This window comes from Mastomys coucha, unplaced genomic scaffold (assembly GCF_008632895.1).
Source record: "Mastomys coucha isolate ucsf_1 unplaced genomic scaffold, UCSF_Mcou_1 pScaffold11, whole genome shotgun sequence".
Classification (NCBI taxonomy): Eukaryota; Metazoa; Chordata; class Mammalia; order Rodentia; family Muridae; genus Mastomys; species Mastomys coucha.
The window spans coordinates 4,468,554-4,487,200 of NW_022196893.1; the positions used below are offsets into that span (position 1 = coordinate 4,468,554).

Here is an 18,647-nt window from a genome sequence, read left to right on the forward strand (position 1 = left end):
CTTCTAGTGAAGGGTGCTGTTTACATCGGCTATAAATACACATTTCACGTCACTGGCGTTTTGAAAATCTGGGGATGAAAGAGAAACTGGTCACCAAGACCTCATAGCCTGGGCACCATGGGCCTGAACAAAGCCCTCCTGGACAAACCCTTAGCCCTTAGCTGAGATATCTTGGGAGTAGGGTGGTGTTCTGATCTAAGACCAGGGAGACCCGTCAAGATGCCTTGCCCTGAAAATCCACTCTCCCATCACCGAAGAGAGGGAAAGGGAGTGGGGCATGAGGAAGCTGAGGCCCCACAGCCTCAAGAGAGGTTGTCTCAGTTCTCAGAGGTGGGAGGGTGGTCCCAAGCTTGGCTCTTGACCTCTGAGATGGCAGCCAGTCCTCTTGGCTTGAATGGTGGCCAGCTCCTGTCTAGGTCCTCAACATCCTTCGCTAAAGGCTCTTAAGGCCGAGAAGTTTCCAAGGCCCTGGGGACCGCAGGTTGATGGTGTTACTTTAGACTTAGGGACAGGAGGGGAATCTATTCATCTGCTTTAGGGATATCTTTCTTCTAGAAAGGATTGTGCCAGAATAATTGCAAGCTCCTTAGCACCAAGCCTAGTCATGCACTCTTTAGCATGAATTAGAATGATAGCAACAGGGAACCAGGATGCCAGGAGCTTTGATGGGGATGGGAAAGGACAGAGAGAACAGACTGGTTGGTGTGGCATGAAACAGTGGGGTTAGGGTAGGGGACTGGGGCATGCTGAAAAAGAAGGTTTGAATGATATTCATGTGAAGCCAAGGGGGCTGGTGTATCCCTGTGACCATTGGCTCCCAGAGGGGCAAGCTTAGACTGATCTTTAAGCAAGCCATTGCCCTGTCTCAGCCTTCCTTTCCGTTGCTCGAAGTCCCCACCTCTATGAGATCTAAGTGGATCTAATAGCACAGAAGGGAATCATGGTCAGAGGGGCATCATGCCTCAAATCATAAGGACACAGGCTCGGAGTGCCCAGGAGAGTCATGAGTAGCCTATGGGAACTTGAGGGACTCCTTAGGATAAAGTCTGGGGTCTCTGGCCCAATATGACCTAGTGTTTGGGGACGGACGTCAGTATGAAGCACAACAGAAGCCTCTACTGAGGGTTTACTGGTGGTTAGGGGAGCAAAAGAATGCCATGATTTTGCTATCTGCTTCTCCAGGTATACAGATAGGAAGTATCCCCAGATAGGGTCTTGCCCCACTGACTTCGTATGATTTTGATATCTGAACTGCAGGTTATCCCAACCTGGAAATGGAGACCTAATTGCAATAAGGAGGGTGCGGGACTGACACAGGGACAGAGACAAGGATGGGACACGACCAACTGGCCTGGAGTAACCAAGTACACTTCTCTCCCATGACCTCCAAAAAGCCTTTCCTCTAAACCTCAGGTTCTGGTCCACTTTTTGTTTCGTTGTGTTGGACTAGAAGTTGGATCCATGACACATGCATGTTGAGCTAGCAGTTCAGCAGTGAGCTATATCCCATGCCCAGACTCCTTGCTGAAGAGTAGGGCCCTGACTATCTTTGTTGCTCTCACACAGCCCCCTGAACTTGGATATCGGTACCCTGTCTGGGATCAATGGAAACTCTGTGTCCTGCCCCTGTCCTAACTAGTCCCTGTCCCCAGCTGCTCAAGTCCTAGGTCCCTGGAACATAGGAGATTTCTCACTAGACCAGTGCACATTCTAGACCCAGATCTCATGCAATCTGCTTCAGGAACTGTGACCCAGAGCCGGCCCCTCCGCTACAGACCACTCCCTCAAACACCAAACAGGAGCTTAGCGCTAGAGAGGGGCAAGGGTGAGACTCTCTGGAATCCAGCATGGAGCTGGTGATTAGAGGATCATCCCCATGGGAGCCTATAGGACAAAGAGGCCTTGGGTTGGTGGCCCCGAGTTTGAGTTGCTTTGGATCTTTATTCCTAGCGTTTTCTACCACTGGACAGGACTGTGGCCATACAAAGTCTGGAGCAGTGGTCAGTGGGTTCAGGACTATTCCTGGGCTGGGTCTTTGGAGTCTGGGAGGTAGCCATGGGAACAGGGGCCTGGGATGCTGGAGACTGTGAGATTGAGTCTTGGCGTTGAGCTCACTCACTATGAATCAGTGGTGGTGTTGGGGTCAATTCCCCCTCTGCCTGTACACACACACACACACACACACACACACACACACACACACACACACGCAAAAGGATACAACTAAAACTAGCCTCTTCATTTGGGGTTGTAGTGGTTCAAATGTCAATCAGATACCCAAGTCCAACTCCTGGTACACAGAGGGCCATCCTGAATTGCTATGCTGGCCTGTGGTGTAGTTCACAGAGGCCTAGGGTGTCTCCACTCTCTGTACCTAACACTATCGCTCCCCCCCCCCCAAACATTGACCTTCTACTCTTGTTTCTCTATCTGCCTGTAATGGAGACTCTTCTGGTTGGGTTTAACCCTCCTGGGAGTCATCAGAACATTGATCTTTGTGCTTTCTCTGGAGGACCTTCTTCGGGGCATAAATAATGGAGGCTAGGAGCAGCTCCTAGATACCTTTTTGAGTGTTCAGTGGATACTACACAGCCATAGGAAAGGCAAGCATCCAGCATTCATACCACTATACCCTATCTGGAGCCCTTGCAGACATTGCTAATCAGTCACAGCACAGTGGGGCTCAGTTTGTCAGCATAACCCACTGGACAGCCATATCCAATGGATCAATAGGAAATCAACGTGCTGTCCAGAACCATGATGTGTCTGCCCGGTAACCTCCCAGAGCCTTGACTTTGACCCTTGGCAGAGTCCTGCTGCCTATGGCTCAGGCCCGTTGGTCAGAGTCTGGGTGAGGGTGTGAGAACCGGTGCTGAGGATGCGAACGGGGGCTGAGCCCCTGGCGCTCTTGTGCATGCTGACCACATCCATACTGCTGGGCTTGAATTCTTCTCCACGCTGGTAGAAGAGGCCTCGGACAGTGGTCTGGAAGCCACTCGTGATGAAGCAGTAGACGATGGGGTCCATGCAGCTGTTGAGGCTGCTGAGGGTGACAGCCACGTGGTAAGCCACAAGGCTGGTATGTCTAGGTCCATTGGGCCACAGTGCCACCGCCACCTGGCGGGCATGGAAGGGTGTGAAACAGACCAGGAAGATGACCAGCACCGTGAGCAGCAGCTGCATGGCCCTCACACGCCGCTGACGGCCTTGGCGTAGCAGACCTGGCCTTGACAGCGCGCACATGATCCGGCCTGTGAACACGCTGATGACCAGCAGCGGCAGAAGGAACTCCAGAACGGTCAGAGCAAAAACACGGCAGCATGATCGTCCACCAGACTTCACACCCAGGACAGACAGGGTCACGACTCCTGCCGCCAGCCACACAAAGATGCACACGGCCTTGGCACAGGCTGGCTGGCGCCAGCGACGGGAACCCTCAGGTTGCACAATGGCCAGGTAGCGGTCCACACAGATGCAGGTAAGGAAGAGGATGGAACAATGCATGTTGAGGAAGTAGCCCAGGACATGAGGGAAGGCACAGCGCAGGCAGCCGCGGGCACCGTAGAAGACAACAAAGCGTGTGGGTAGGGACAGGCCCACTAGCAGGTCAGTCACCACCAGGTTGATGGTATAGGTGACTGAAGGTGTCTTGGCCCGAGTGCGACAGCAGAAGACATACAGCGCCAGTCCGTTGAGCACCAGCCCGGCAAGGAAGATGGTGCCATGCACAACCATTAGTGCCAGCCATAGGCTGGGAAAGGTGGCTTGCAGTTCCTCATCCAGCTGGGCAAACTGATGGAACAGAGGCATCTCTAGCACACTCCCATTTCTCCTTGCTGCTGCAGTGGTATTGGGGAGCGCAGCATCCCAGGGCCTCATAGACAATGCAGAGGGCATGGCAGTGGTCAGTGCACCCCCAGCCTGGAAGCAAGCAAAGGAATCATTGCAGGTATCTGCCATTCCCCAGCATATGATTTTGTTTGGCTCAGCTCTCTTCATTCCACCCAGACACTGTACTGAGTGGATGGAGCAAGAGGCTGAGGTTCCAGAGACCAACCCACCTTGCTGGACTGACAAAAATTTGCATGGAGGACTGTCCTCGGACTCCAGAGGAAAGTGAACACATGGGGCTGTTATGCGAGGTCAGGGCTAGCTCTTACATGTCCTGGCTGTACCTCCTCCAAAGGTCCCTAACCACTGTGCTTTCTTTTCTACTCTGTGCCACTGGAATCCCATTGCCTCCGGGAGCATTGCAGACATAGCTGGTGGATGATGAACCAGTTCTGCTGGGACAAAGACCAGCTAGCCCACGTGGGGACTATAGAAACTGACTGCTACACCCCTGCCCCATACCCACTGTCAAGGTCCCAGCCTCTGGGCACTGCTCTATCCTTACCTTCTCTCGGGTCAGCTCCAGATCACCACTCTGGACCTTCCCTGGAGAATGGGTACTCAGCAGGCTGTATGGGTGCTGAGAGTTGGAGCCAGGAGGCAGGTCCCAGCAGAAGCTGCCTAGCTGGCTGGCCTCCGGTGTGAGTCAAATAAACACTGGACTCCGTGCAGGGTGGTGTGGGGCAAGCAGGGGGCTGGGCTGGAGCCACCCGCTGTTTATGTTCCTGTCATAGTGTTTAACTCTGTTCTGATTTATCCCTTTATTTAAAGAGGAAGGGTTAACAAGATCCCACCCCCCTACCCCAGCTGGCTGACCTTCCAAATATGGACATTTTTTTTTTTTCCAGAGGAAAGGAGTCTCTGAGAAGAGGCAGAGAGGCAGAGGCAGAGAGAACTGCACATAAAGCATTGCTGGCGCCCAGTGCCCCCCCCCCCCCCCCCCCCCCCCCCCCGGGCACAAGAAGACCCTCCCCACCCATAGGCTGCTTCCCTATATCACTCTTGTTGGTTGGAGGCTGTAAACAGTCTAAGCACCATCCGTTCCCAGGGCCTGGCCACATGGCCTCAGGCAGCAGGTTCCCTCTGGCTACTGCAACCTGCAACAAGCCACCAAGTCTTGCCTCCCTGGAGATGGGGGATGAGAGTCCAATGTCTATCCTAGTAGGGTAGATTCAGCTTTGACTTTGAAGGGAAGGGTCTGCCAGGGATGGTGGCCACCTCTATCTTTAGGCTCAGAGAGATCACTGCCTGTTGAGGTCATCCAGCATGCCTTTCTGTCCCAGAGTTCTCTACCTGGACATCTACTATCTCGAGGCTCCTAGGAGGAGCTCTGTGCTGCCCAGGACACAAGCCCCTCTAGGCAGAAGTGTTTGCTGAGTAAACTGTATGGCCTTCCTGTGGCCCTGCAGCTCCAAGGCACCAGGCAGAAAGCAGAAAAGGTATTCATTCTGTGGTTGAGAGGGAGTGTGGAGTAAGACCTGGCATTTTAGGATCAAGGAGACAGGAGGTCCCCAGGGTTGAGTTCTTAGTTTATAGCTAAGAAAATGGTGGGAGAAAAGATGGCAGAGCCACGCAAAGACAGACTATTCTCTATGGATTCTCCCTAGGCTCTGGCCGTGGGTGAGTGTCACAATCAGAGACTTGTAATAAACATTACAGCTCTCCCTCTGGGAGTCAGTCCCAGGATGAAGCCAGCCCTCAGCGTCTTCCTTCTCCAGAAACTCCCCAGGGCCATCTGTGGTCTCCAGAAATGTTATTGAAGTACTGGGGACACAAGAGCCCAGTGGTGAGGTTCTGGGGCTCCTGAGCCTTGAGAGAGCCAGGAGTCACATTCAGAAAACCCCAGAGTCCAGTCAGGTGATGAAGGAGGGAGGCATGCATATTGATGCTTGGCTCTAAGAATCTGAGCCCTCACTTTGAATAAAGCTGTGTCCTGAACTGAATATCACAGTAAATCCTAAAACTTGTTCACTGAGCCATGATCTCAGTCAATCAATGAGCCTTGGTTCCTGTCACACTCTGAGATGGGAGCTTGCTCACACACTGAGCCCTGACTCTTGTCAGACACAGAGCCCTGATCTCAGTAACACAAGAAGCCTCCATTCATGCAACATTCTGAGCCTAACCTTAGTCAAACACTGAGCAGTGTACTGGGTGTGGTGGTGCACACCCTTATTCTAGTACTCAGGAGGTAAAGGCAGGCATATGTCTGTGAGATGGAGGCAAGCCTGGTCTACATAGTGAGTAGTGAATTCCAGGCTAGCCAGAGCTACATAAAGAGACCCTGTGTGTGTGTGTGTGTATGTGTGTGTGTGTGTGTTGTTGTTGTTGTTGTTTAAAGATTTATTTGTGAGATGGAGGCAAACCTGGTCTACATAGTAAGTAGTGAGTTCGAGGCTAGCCAGAGACCATGTGTGTGTGTGTTTGTTGTTGTTTTTTAAAGATTTATTTATTTATTTTATGTATAAGAATACACACTGTAGCTGTACAGATAATTGTGAGTCTTTATCTGGTTGTTGAGAATTGGCTTTAGGACCTCTGCTCACTCCAGTCGGTCCTGCTCACTCAGTCCCTGCTTGCTGTCGACCAAAGATTTGTTTATTATTATAAATAAGTATTTATTATTATATGTCATTACACTGTATGTAGTATACCAGAAGAGGGCATCAGATATCATTAAGGGTGGTTGTGAGCCACCATGTGGTTGCTGGGATTTGAACTCACAACCTTTGGAAGAGCAGTTGGTGATCTTACTCGCTGAGCCTTGTTGTTTTATTGTTGTTTTAAGAGCTCTGATCCCTCTCTGATCCCGGATCCTGATTACACACTAAGACTTGATCCCAGAGGTAGAATGAGCCCTGATCCTAATGTGTAATCCTGTGTGAACTGAGAGTGTCCTAAGCACCATGTACATAAACCTAGGGCATGACTGCTCCAAGGGATGGTTGAAGAAAAGATTTTTATTGTAGATATGAGGGAGAGCACAGCCAGAAGTGTCTGGAAGAATCCAAGCAAAGAGAGAAAGTAGCAAACAGAACATGGCCAGCAGACTGAACCAGAGCATGAAAGGAGGTGGGAGTGGGGGTGGAGGGGCGAGAAGAGAGATAAAGAGAGCATGGGTGGAAGAGACTGAGAGAGGGGGACCAAGAGATGAAGACAAAAGAGAGAAGGTATAGCCACAATGGTAGAGTTATTAATGAACAGCAAGCCAGGGAGGACGAGGGTGCGGTACGGGGAGGGGAAGCCCCTGAGCTGGAGAAGTTTAGGGGAGGGGTGGAATGAGAAGAGTCGGAGTGCCAACGTGGACTCTGTAACAGATACTTGTAATTCTGAGAGACCCTGAAGGCCAGCATGCACCTTGGAATGCCAGTAGACACCACTGCCAGTAGATAGCCATTTGGCCCAGAGTTTCTTTTGGATCTGATATACATAGATCTCCAAGCCCATAGACACAATAAGGCCAATCTCTGTCACACCCTGACCCAGGTGATCTTGATCCTGCACGCATGATTTCTTTTTCCTAGACATATGTCTCTGTTGTACTCGGATACACAGACAGAACCCTGATCACTTGGACCCTGGTCCAAAACAGTTGCCTACTGGTCTCTGATCCCTGATTACAGTTACATAGTGACCCAGCTCCCCTCTAAGACTTGTTCCTATTCATGAAACTCTGGTTTTGTTCACAGCTGGGGTTTCATGCTGGCCGTGCGGTCCTTCCTTCCTTCCTTCCTTCCTTCCTTCCTTCCTTCCTTCCTTCCTTCCTTCCTTCCTTCTTTCCTTCCATCCTTTCTCCTTCTGTTGGGTCCGCCGCCTCTGTACCTATTATGACTTCCATCCATGATATTCCCTCAAGTGCTCCCCTAGTTCCAACCTCCCCTCACACTGAAGTCCTTAGTGCATCTTTAAGTGCTCATTCCCAGACTTCCCAGTCCCAGTGGCGAGAGCGTGTATACTGGGGAAGCCTGGACGGAGAGGCACAAACCTAGGCCTTGAGGAAGAGGGAAAATGCAAGCAAGCAGACCACAGAGACTTGTCTTTAAGTCTGAGAGCCATACCTTCCTCCAGGAAGGAGAAGACTTCTATGGGGACCACCATACCTCTTTACCGCCCTCCCTGCCTCCGCTGCTTTGGGGCAGAAAAACCTCTGTGGGTCTCTGCAAAGAGTGAGGGTACGTGGTAGAGGTTTGCTTGACCCTGCTAACTTATTTTCTTCCCTTCAGGAGATCAGAGCCAGAGCCTGCATGTTATAGGCCATCTGAGGCTTTGCTGAGGCCAGGCTGTGTTGGGCTAGGTCCCCCAGATCACACACAAACAGCCTTCAGGGAGTGCGTGTGCAGCCCCTTCCCCCCTGGGGCCTGAGGCTGGGTCTTGACTAGGGTTGGGGTGTCTCTCTGATGCCAAGACTTTTGCCTGCTAGAGAGACACTCTCCCTCTTGCAGCTTCTGGGTGTCCCTTTAACTTGGCCTTCTGCTCCTTACTCAATGGTTTTGCTACCCCTGTGTTACTGTATATTGTACCTTCCTACCAGTCTGAGCACTTTAGGGGCTGCGAGCTGTCAGAGCCCAGCACAGAAAAGCTGTCCTGCCAAAGCCGGCAGAGCAAAGCTGGCCTCTTGCCCTAACGCTTCACTGTCTAACCACTGCTCACCTTCCCAGACCCCTCAGGGTTCCACTAAGAGTGAATCTGGGGGGGATCTGTTACTGATTTTTGCCTCCAACTGTACCCTCCCTATCCACTCATTAAGCAAAGTTGACACCTCTTCCAGGAAGCCCTTCGAAGTCACCCAGACCGTTAGGTTTGTTCCTAACCCCAACGCATCACCACACTCCATGAAATTGTCCGCTTTGAGCTTGCTCCGCTTCACCCCGAACCCTTGGGATTCACTCCACCTTGCAGAGTCAAGACTCTGGGGACCTATATAAATGAAGGGAGTGCTGCAGAGAGGCCTGGAGGTGTTGTATGGCTCAGTGGGACATGTCCACATCACCCACAAGAGAGCTGTTAAGTTACAGTGAGCATGCTGAAGGATCCCGAGTGGCCATGTCAGCCAGCCCAGGATTTCTCAGAGATCTCAGAAAGCTCTCAGGGACAGATCTAACTTCTTAAGTCACCTTCCCTTTAGGTCCTGAACACTGATGGGAGTGGCTACTTCTGTCCCTCATAGCTCTGAGCACAAGGCTGTGGCATGCTCTAGGGTAGGATTCCCTATTGGTCACCAGGGGCCATGGCTGCATCTCTCCTTAACCTGTGAGTGGGGAGTGGCTTGTCTTGGCTTTTCCTTAGGCTCTGCCCAAACCCATCTTGATGTCAGCATGTGGCTTCTTGGCTGTCTAGTGGCCCCACCGTTGCTCTTCTGGAGATTGGCTGCCCTGCCTGGCTCCACATGGGACCAGGAAGCTAAAGGGTAACTCCAGATCCTGCTCCACCTGACTTCCTGTGCCAGGCTTGGGAGGGGCAGGCTCTAGGGATCGTCTGGGCAGGAGAACGAGTATTCCACACCCCCAAGGCGGCAGCGGCTCTTATGGGAGAGGGGAGCCATCTGCCCAGGGTCATGACCCTGAGGACCCAATATGGGTTGGGCAGGACCAAGAGCCATGTAGGGAGCGGGGTGGGGGGGGCAGTTGCAGCAACTGGGAGGTTCTTGGGGACTCTGAAGTTACAGGTGTATGTACAAGTCTGTCAGGGCTCAGAGTATAACCGTAATAAAACTCTACATGGTTCTTCTAAGGCCAAGAGAACCATGGCTAGGGAAGCACCTGCTTGCTTATTTTTATTGCTGATCATGATTTTTGAGGCAGTCACATTCTGGTCCAGGCCGAACTGGAACCTATGTAAACATAGGCTAGCTTTGAACTCACGGCAATCCTCCCATCTTAGCTACCCAAGGGCTGATTGTGTGAACTACTGTGCTGGACTCCGTAGCATCCTCTTTAGATCCAGGAGCAACTGTGTTCCATTGGCTTGAACTGCCCTGTGGTTCCCCCTCATTTAGTATAGAATAAAAATCTGACTTTCTCTGAGTTACCTGGCAGCTCTCCGAGGCACGGTTAGGACCCTAAGACCCCACAACCCAGCTTTCCTGGGAGTGGATCAAGCACTGTTGTGAGATAGGCCCCGGGCTGTATCTTGCTAACTTCCCCCAGAGTCACCATCTGAGAAACTTTACCTGAGACCTTGGGAATGGGACTAACGGAAGTGCCACGTTTCTAGGGGATCACACTTGGTCACACTTGGGGGTTCTAATGTCCCCAAGTCTCCCTGCCATACTGGTTCCTCTAGCCTAGACAACTATAGCTTCCCTAGTCCCTGAGGCTCTATTTGCCAATTCAGCCTTTCTAAGGACAGCTGGGACATGCAGAGTTGTCAAGGGTCAGGGGCAGGGGGTGGAGGGTAACTGCTTAATTCTTCTGAGTGCCTGGGGCACATGGTCTCTGCATCCGCTGTTATCTCGGGTACGCTGTTCTTTGTGCCTGGATTACCTGGTAGAATCTGCACACTCTGTTCCCCGTGGCTAAGTCGCCTGATGTAAGTGCTTGGTACCCACAGTCAATATCCCACACCACACTCCCTGAACCCCGTTAAGTCCCTGGCACCTTGGATACCTTCCCTGAGGAACGAAGCTATCATCCCATAATTCTTTGGTCCCTTATGAGGATACCTCCAAAGAGCTCACTAACCCCTCCACCTCCCAAGGGAACCCCAAGTAGGTTCTGCTGACCCCATTTTGGTTGTGAGGAAACTGGGGCCTAGGGAGGTTCATTCTGATGCTCGGTGTTATAAATAGAGGCAGCAGTACTGGGTTTGACCTCTGGGCTGTCTAATCCCCAGGTACGAGCTCTGCTGAAGCTGAGTGCGCATCAGCCCGGGCCCGTTGCCTGCCCCCGGGGTGGTTCTCCTCCACTGTGCAGAGGACTGGCTCAGCCACCTATAGTCCCCCACACAATGCAGGCATTAGATCCAGCTCAAACCCCAGCACTGGGGTCTTAAGGGGTTTAGGCTGAGGTGGTCCCTCTTCATACAGCTCACAGCTGGAGAGTGGAAGCAGGGCCAGGAGACCCATCCAAGAGAGTAGTGTCGGGGAAGGCTGGATAAACCCACGCAAAGCCCCAAGGTAATCATTGTGTGGCCCGATACTCAGTAGAAAGCCGGGGGGCCACCTAGGTACACGGTGGCCTTGGTTTTGACTAGACCTGTGGAAGGAGTCTTACTCAAACATCTTTGGACCTGCTTCACTTCCCGAGGGAGCACGGCTGTCACACTCACCTTCCCTCACTGGTCCCTTGTTCATGCTCTGGGCGGCAGTTCCGTGCCCCAACAGTGTCAAGTTCACCTGCCTCCCTGTTTTTATTTGCGTGGTATCTGGCTGGACTGGAACGAGTGAGGGTGTGGCCTAGGTGGCTAGAGCTTTGTGTCAGGACAGCTGTGGAGATGGCAAGTGAATGCTTCTGAAAGACTCCCTCTGGAGCTGGGCATATCAACACATGCCTACCATCTCCAGAATTTGGGAGGTGGAAGCAGGGGGAAACGCTGAGTTTGAGGTTTCACAACACAGCGAACCTTGGGCTACAGGAGACCCTGTCTCAAAAACTAAAACCAACCAACCACCAACCAAACCAAGTAATACAAACCCCCTAGCCCCCCAAACCCACTGGAACTGGGTCTAATGCACACACTCTCTGGAGCTAGCTAGCCCTTGAAAGCTGACCCAGGAGGATCACTGCAACTTTGAGGTCAACCTAAGCTATGAAGCTATAAAGCTAATAGAGTTTCAGGGCAGCCTGAGATATAGACTGAGGCCTTGTCTCAACACAAGGAACAAACAGAAAAGACCCCATAGCCAACCCCATCTCACACTACTCTGTGCAGGCTTGAAGGCTCCCAGGAGGAAGCACAGCTCCCTTCATTCTGACTGTGCTCGCAGACACACAGCCAGGCAGCCCCCGGAGGAGGGAAGCCCCTGGCAGCCTGTGGCTGAGGGGCAAGCACACAGAGGCAGGCCACTGCAGGTAACCTCTGCAGGCTAAGCTTTCCCTCCACCAGCCTCTGTCTCAGTCCGGCCTGAGGCTACCCAGCTGCTCCACGTCTGCCCCGCCAGCCACTCTGGCCACCAGCCAGTTCCCAGCCAGCCAGCCCCCTGGGGACCCTGCTCTACAGCCTTCTCACAGGGCAGCTACAGGGAAGCTCAGCCCGGAAGCATCCGCTCGAAGGTCCTGTTGTGGGTTAAGCAGAAAATCCAGCGATGGACCTCAGTTTCCCCACTCCTAAAGAGGTAGAGGAAGGACTTGGGCTAGAGCAGAGACCTTGAGCCAGGGGTGGGCAGACGCTGTCCGGTGTAGAGAAAGGAGATGCTGCTCCAAGCCTTGTCCCCTCCTGGTGCTAGTGCTCAGGGGCCCAGAGCTCATCAAACGCTGCTTGGGTCACTATTTTCTATCCCCATCTGAGGGGCCATCCCAGTGCCTTCCTTGACCGGAGAGGAAACTGAGCCCTTGACTTTGGACTCAGCAGGAGATGCGTAAGTGTGTGATCGGTTTCATGAATGAAATCCAGAGTGGGCAAGGTGGGTGAGGGTCACTGGGAGAATAGAAAGCAACCCCAAGGGGCAGGGAGGGGGCCACTTCTGCCCCTTCCCCTCCGAACTCACTCTTTTCATCTCTGCGATGGTCTCTGCGACAGAGGGCTGCGAACTGGTCTTCTTTCCCAGCACGGTCTCTCTTCCCTTCTTTTCTTCCTAAGTCACCCAACTGGGCAGTCAAGATACCCCGATCTGTGCATGGGGGTGCAGGAGGCAGCAGTGCCTGGGGAACTCACCGGCTCTTGCCGCACCTTCCTCTGGGATGAGCCTGGGCTGTGAAGCTCTGGGTCTGCTGTGGCGGCGACCCACAGACAGTGCCTTCCCAGGGCCTGACGTCAGGCCAGCCAGCTGCTTTTGGATACAGGCAGAGGGGTGGGAGGGGTGGGGGCGGAGCGGACTCCCTCCCCACCTCTGCCGGCCTGGCCGCCTGGAAGAGCGGGAAGGAGGGAACCTGGGGGGGGGGGTTCAGAGATACCACACCTTCCCTAGACAGAGGGGTGAACCACAGCTGTTCAGACCAGGAAGAGTGGAGGGGGGAAGGGTTGGCTTCTGGCCCAAGGCTATGGGTTGTCTTAGAACAGCTCGGCCAGTTTCTGAGAGAAGGAAGATCTGCTGGGTGGGTCCTGTCCCAGAAACCAGGGGCTTAGGGCATCCAGGCAGGGGGGTGGACTCTGGGCAGGGAAGGGCTGAAACGTCTCTGGGGCTGAGGCTGTTTGCTCTGCCAGGAGTTCCCTCTAGCCCTCTGCTCTTCATGTCTGTCATCAGCTTCAATCCCTGGGCACCCACTCAGTGGCCATTCTGACATCGCTGATCCAGGAGAGCTGTGTTCAGGAGGCCCTGGGCCCTCAGAGCTCACACTGGCTATGATAAAGAGTACAGGAAGAAGTGGGTGCCTAGTGGCAGATCCAGCCAGCCCAGATGAGAAGTGGGGGCAGGTGCTCTGGAGTGGATAGAGGGAGGTGTCACAGGAGGGGGCTGCCTGGATGGGCAGAGGGAGGGGAAGCCATCCCGGCAGGGGCAGCTGCATAGTCTGCAGACAGAGACCTGGAGAGCCTTGTTATAAAGCTGAAGTGGTCACTTGCACCGAGTCTCAGCAGCCCTTAGGGACTCCAGTGTGGCTTTGATCCTATGGGAACAGAAGGTTCTAGAAGAGGGGTGTAATCCCCCAGACTTAGTCTACACCCATCATAGTATCCGTAGGATCTTGTATCTGTCCCGCTGGGGCAAACTGAGCCCCATGCAGGAGCCCATAGCTTGCCAGACTGCCTCCCCTAGATCAGCACTAACTTTTGATGGGGAGGGAAGATTTCAGGCTTCTGTTAGGCTGCAGGGCTGAGGGGGTAAGGATTCAAAGTCACTTCTGCGGGTAAGGCTCTGATTGACAGGCAAGAAAAAGGCTGGAGCTTGGAGGAGCTCACATTTCACAAGCTGGCCAGAGGTGGGTCCAGAAAGCCACGATCCTTGCCTAGGAGGGATCAGGGCCCACCTGTTCCTTCTATACTCAGCCAATGGCTGAGACTTTCGGTGCCTGGGATAACCCGGCTAGAGCCTGGGTGCATAATTCCTATCCCTGCCCCATCTCCACATTGGAGCAACGCAGGAATGGGTGTGCCGGTTTTTTCCCCTTCATGTCCTTCCACCTCCAGGAAGCACCTGGGTGGGTCCTGTCCTATCACTTGGCAGGATATACAAACCTGAGGAGTAGGGTGGCGCCGAGGCGAGGCTCAAGGGCCAGGGCAGCCCTGAGGCAGAGGTCTACAGCCTCAGTGGAGCTCTTGGCTGCTGCTGTGTTTGCTGGACTTTGTCTGAGGGGTGACCAGGTGCACAGGTCATAGGTGACAGGCCAGGTGCATGGGTGGGTGCAGGGGAGAAGGGAGACGGCTGAGGTGTGATGGAACCCTAAGGCATTGCTGGGTATCTGGGGCAACGTGAACATTTCAAGAAGGGGAGAAGACGCTTTCTTTTGCCTCCTAGGGGCTGAGCAGGCCTCGAAAAGGCTGAGAAGGCTTCAAGGGGGTCCCACTGTGATCCTGAACAAGGTGATCCGAGAGAGCAACCCAAGCTCTCAAGTCTTTGTTTTGGTGTGCTGACACCAACAGGGGAAGTTGAGAGAGTCTGTTCAACTGCTGGGTTGTGTCTTGCCATTTAGAAACATAGTCTAGGGGTCCACCATTCAGCAAGAAGTGCAGGATGAAGCTGGGTGGTGGTGGCATACCCCTTTAATCCCAGCACTCAGGAGGCAGAAGCAGGCAGATCTTTGAGTTCAAGCCCAACTTGGTCTCCACAGTGAGTTTCAGGACAGCCAGGGCTACACAGAGAAACTGTGTCTCACAAAGCCGGAGACAGACAGACAGACAGACAGACAGACAGACAGAGGGACAGATACAGAATGGGGCATCCACAGTGGTATCTGTTACCCATGGGCCAGGTGCTTGGGTTCTACTCTCAGGGTAGACAAATCAGAGAGGTAAAGTCACCTGTCCAAGGGTACGTAGTTAGAAAGAGGTGATCCAGACCTGGAGCTGTCCCTTCTGGAGCCAAAGCCTGGCCTGCGTTCTCTATGCAGGCTTTAGAAGCAGCTCCAGGCCTAGTACCGGGCAAAGTGTAGGCTTCTGTCTCTTCCAGCACATTGGTCCTGGGGACCATGTACTACTCTGAGTTGGCTGGGCTTCAGCTCCCCTAGTAGAACTGGACCAGGGTCAAGAGCTGGCCAAACCCCCTGCAGAGCCTGGACTGCCTTTCTATTTCAGACCTGTCTGGCCTCCGGTGGTCCCCTGGGATCACGACAGCTGAGTCTGCATGGGACTGCACAGTGAGTCCCAGTAGTATAGTCAGAGCCTCTCTGAACCTTGCTGTGTGTGCAGAACAGAAGTGCTGTGCGTTGCCCTAGCACGCTCCTTCAGAGGCACTAGGGGCACTAGGGGCACTAGGGGCAGGGGTGTGAATGGGAGGAGGGATGCTGTTGGGCAAGATGTTCACTTTCTGGAAGGTTGGTGACAAATCCCTGGGGTTGACTGATAGGCAAAGCTCAGAGTGGAGTGACTGGGAGGGGGCACTAGATGATGAGCAGCCAGTCAAGGTGAGCCTGGTGACTGCCACCAAGCCTGACTATCAAAGTTCAAGTGCTGGGACACACACAGGATGGAAGGAAAGTCAATTCCTGTAAGTTTTCCTCTGGCTTCTACATGTGTACTGTGGTTGTGTGCACTTATGTGCATGAGGTGGGAACTGGCCAGCCAACCACAAACACAGGAGGACACCATACTGATGTCAGTCACAGTAGTGTGGCTTCCACAAAGACCCTATAGAGGTTAGGAATACATTTACCACAGTTGGAGAGACACCTAAGATGAGCTGAAACAAGCTGAGGATGTGAGGGGTCCAGGGGCAGGCCTGGCTTAACCGCCCGGCACCCAGCCTCCCCTTGTTTGAAACTAATATTCAGCCTTGGGAGACCTGCCACCCTGTCCTCAGCCACCTTTGCTCCTCCAGAACTCTGAAGAGATGCCGTCACCTTACATTAGGGCTTTGTTCAAAGTTGGAGATGAACAGTCACCCTCTGTGACAAGATACAGCATGTCCTGCTCTTTGTTTGCTTGTTTCTTTCTTTTTTAAAGATTTATTTATTTATTATATGAAATACATTGTAGCTGTCTTCAGACACTCCTGATGAAGAGGGCATCAGATCTCATTACAGATGGTCGTGAGCCACCATGTGGTTGCTGGGATTTGAACTCAGGACCTTTGGAAGAGCAGTAAGTGCTCTTAACCACTGAGCCATCTCTCCAGCCCTGTCTTGTTCTTTCTAAAAAACAGACTGGGACTCAATCTCTGTCTCTCTCTGTGTCTGTCTGTCTGTCTCTCTCTGTCTCTCTGTCTGCCTCTGTCTCTGTCTCTCTCTGTCTCTCTTTCTTTCTGTATGTGTTTGTGTGTGTGTTTTGGTTTACAAGAAAAAGTTTCTGTGTAGCCCTGCCTGCCCTGGAACATGCTTGAAGACCAGGCTGCCTTCAAACTCAAAGATCTGCCTGCTTCTACCACCCGAGTGGGAGGATTAAAGACATGTGCCACCACTTCCTGGCTTTGATGGAAACTTTAATTCCCATTATGTGAAGAGGGAATCAGGGCCTCTGGCTGGCCCCGGCTAGCATCACTAACCAATTAGGCTCTTGTTTCTATCCAGTTTGCAGAGATCTCATGGTCTTCAGGTGGCAGGTAGGTAGACCAGTACAGTAGGCGGTATAGCCCAAGGATTGGGTCCAGAGCCCTGGCTTCTTTTAGTCTTCTAATTTAGAAGCGTAGGAGTGCAAAGAGGGTTTAGTGGATCCCTCACTTACTGTGGTTCCTGAAGGAGTTGGGCTCTAGGTTTGGAACTTTCAACTGGGCCTGTTGAAGTGACACTTCTGGTCGGGGTCATCTGTGGAAAGATTGACCTACTAACTCTTCCTGCTTGGTGTGACACCTGAAGCCTGTAGGACTTATACTTGAGAGCTGCAAGACCAAGGGTCTGGACTGGAAGCCAGGCCCTATATCCTACATGTGGCTCCTTTCTCACAGCACACAAAGTATAGCAGATGCAGGGAGCGAGGAAACCATCCTTATTAAGGCTTTTGGGTTTGATGGTGACAGTCCCTGTCCCGAGGGCTCTGGTCTGATGGAGGAGGCAACAAGAAGGTGACTGTGGGAAAGCCAGAAACAGGTTGCTTAGCCTCATTCCCCCCCTGCATGATGAAGTCAGCAGCACAAGGGTGTTGTGTGAGCAGTGTCTGAGACACTGGATGGTCTGCACGGGGTCCCCTATGCTGTATAGCTGCAGCTGGAGGGATATCGTTCTCTCAGGCACCTTGGTCCAGCACAGGTCCCGGGGCCCTAAGTAGAGAAAAGCTAGATGCTAATGTTTTCATAAAAACTCCAGGGTGACTCTGACATGCAGATGGAGGCTGGGGAAGGGCAGTTTCCGAGCCATGCACAGTGACGATGACCAGAGCGGACCTGGGTTAACTGCCCTTACCTCGCAGATGCCTGTTCACAGTAACTGTTAGCATCCTCTAGGCACGCAGTCTCGTCCGTTCTCTCATTCATCCATCAACAACCGTCTTTACACTTTCTCAATCCTTGTAGATAATTCTTTTTCCCACTGTAAACTTTGCAGGGCTTCTACCCTGCTTGACCAGATCTCTTGCCTGTGCCTCATCTCTGGGACAGGTTTGCTTACAGTCCACTGACAACTCTTCTCCTGCTGCCTTCGGTGTTTACATGGGCACTGTGCTCTTCCAGGAAATCCAAGGGCAGGAAGGTGGTAGACAAGGAGGTTCCCCCTGACGTGAGGATCTTGGGGTTTATCCAGACCTGTCACCGGCTCACAAAGGAGGCCTGGGGTTGGGGTGGGAGGCACTGAATTAAGATGCCGGCTCCTTAGGTTCCTGTCTGTTAAGAGGAGACACCAAGGCAGGCTTCTTGGAGGATGGGGCATGGAATTAATTGTCTGTGAAGATTGATGTGTAAGGCAGTGGGCAGGGGGCATCAGGTGCTTCCCAGCTCTGGACAGAAAGCAGACATGCAATTTTTTGTATATGAGTACATTGTTGCTGACCTCAGTCACACCAGAAGAGGCCATCATATGGTTGTGAGCCACCCTGTGGTTGCCGGGAATTGAACTCAGGACCTCTGGAAGAGCAGTCAGTGCTCTTAACCGTTGAGCCATTTCTCCAGCTCTGACATGCAATGGTTTGACTCTACTGGGTGAATGTGGCCTGAGTGTAGAATGCCATCCCCACTCCAGGCTGTGTGGCCTTGAGCATGCTCCCTAACTCCTTATGCCTCTGCTTGCTCCTCTCTCCAGGAGTTAGCTGCGGATGGGTGCTCCCACAGGGCTGGGCTGCAAGAGAAAATATGCTAAAACAGGGGATGTATGCTAGACTGTCTTAGGCAGTCTGGGGGCAAGAGCCCAATAATCCCATAGAACTCTGTCCGAGGCAGGGTGGGAGCTAGGCTGAGGGCATCTTAATTAAGGCAAGCTGTGTCCCCGTCATACCTCAAACTGGCTCTGAGAAAAATTGTGGAGCATTTGGGGCTGTGTGGGGTATGTCTGAGATGCTGCCTCTGGAGGGATAGCACATTTCCTCAGGCACCTTGGTCCAGTTCCTGACCAGGTCATGAACCTGGGGGAAAATTGTACACAAAG

General features: G+C 52.8%; 1 protein-coding gene across 1 annotated transcript; it reads right to left on the bottom strand.

The window, feature by feature from the left end:
- Positions 1-1,927: 1,927 nt before the first annotated feature.
- Positions 1,928-12,614, bottom strand: Gpr20 (G protein-coupled receptor 20). Its single transcript, XM_031357736.1, has 2 exons — positions 12,536-12,614; positions 1,928-3,921 (listed from the first exon to the last, which is right to left on the bottom strand). Exons 1-2 carry the CDS (start codon positions 12,542-12,544, stop codon positions 2,821-2,823), a joined length of 1,110 nt encoding a protein of 369 aa, XP_031213596.1. The 5' UTR covers positions 12,545-12,614; the 3' UTR covers positions 1,928-2,820.
- Between the last annotated feature and the right edge of the window lie 6,033 nt (positions 12,615-18,647).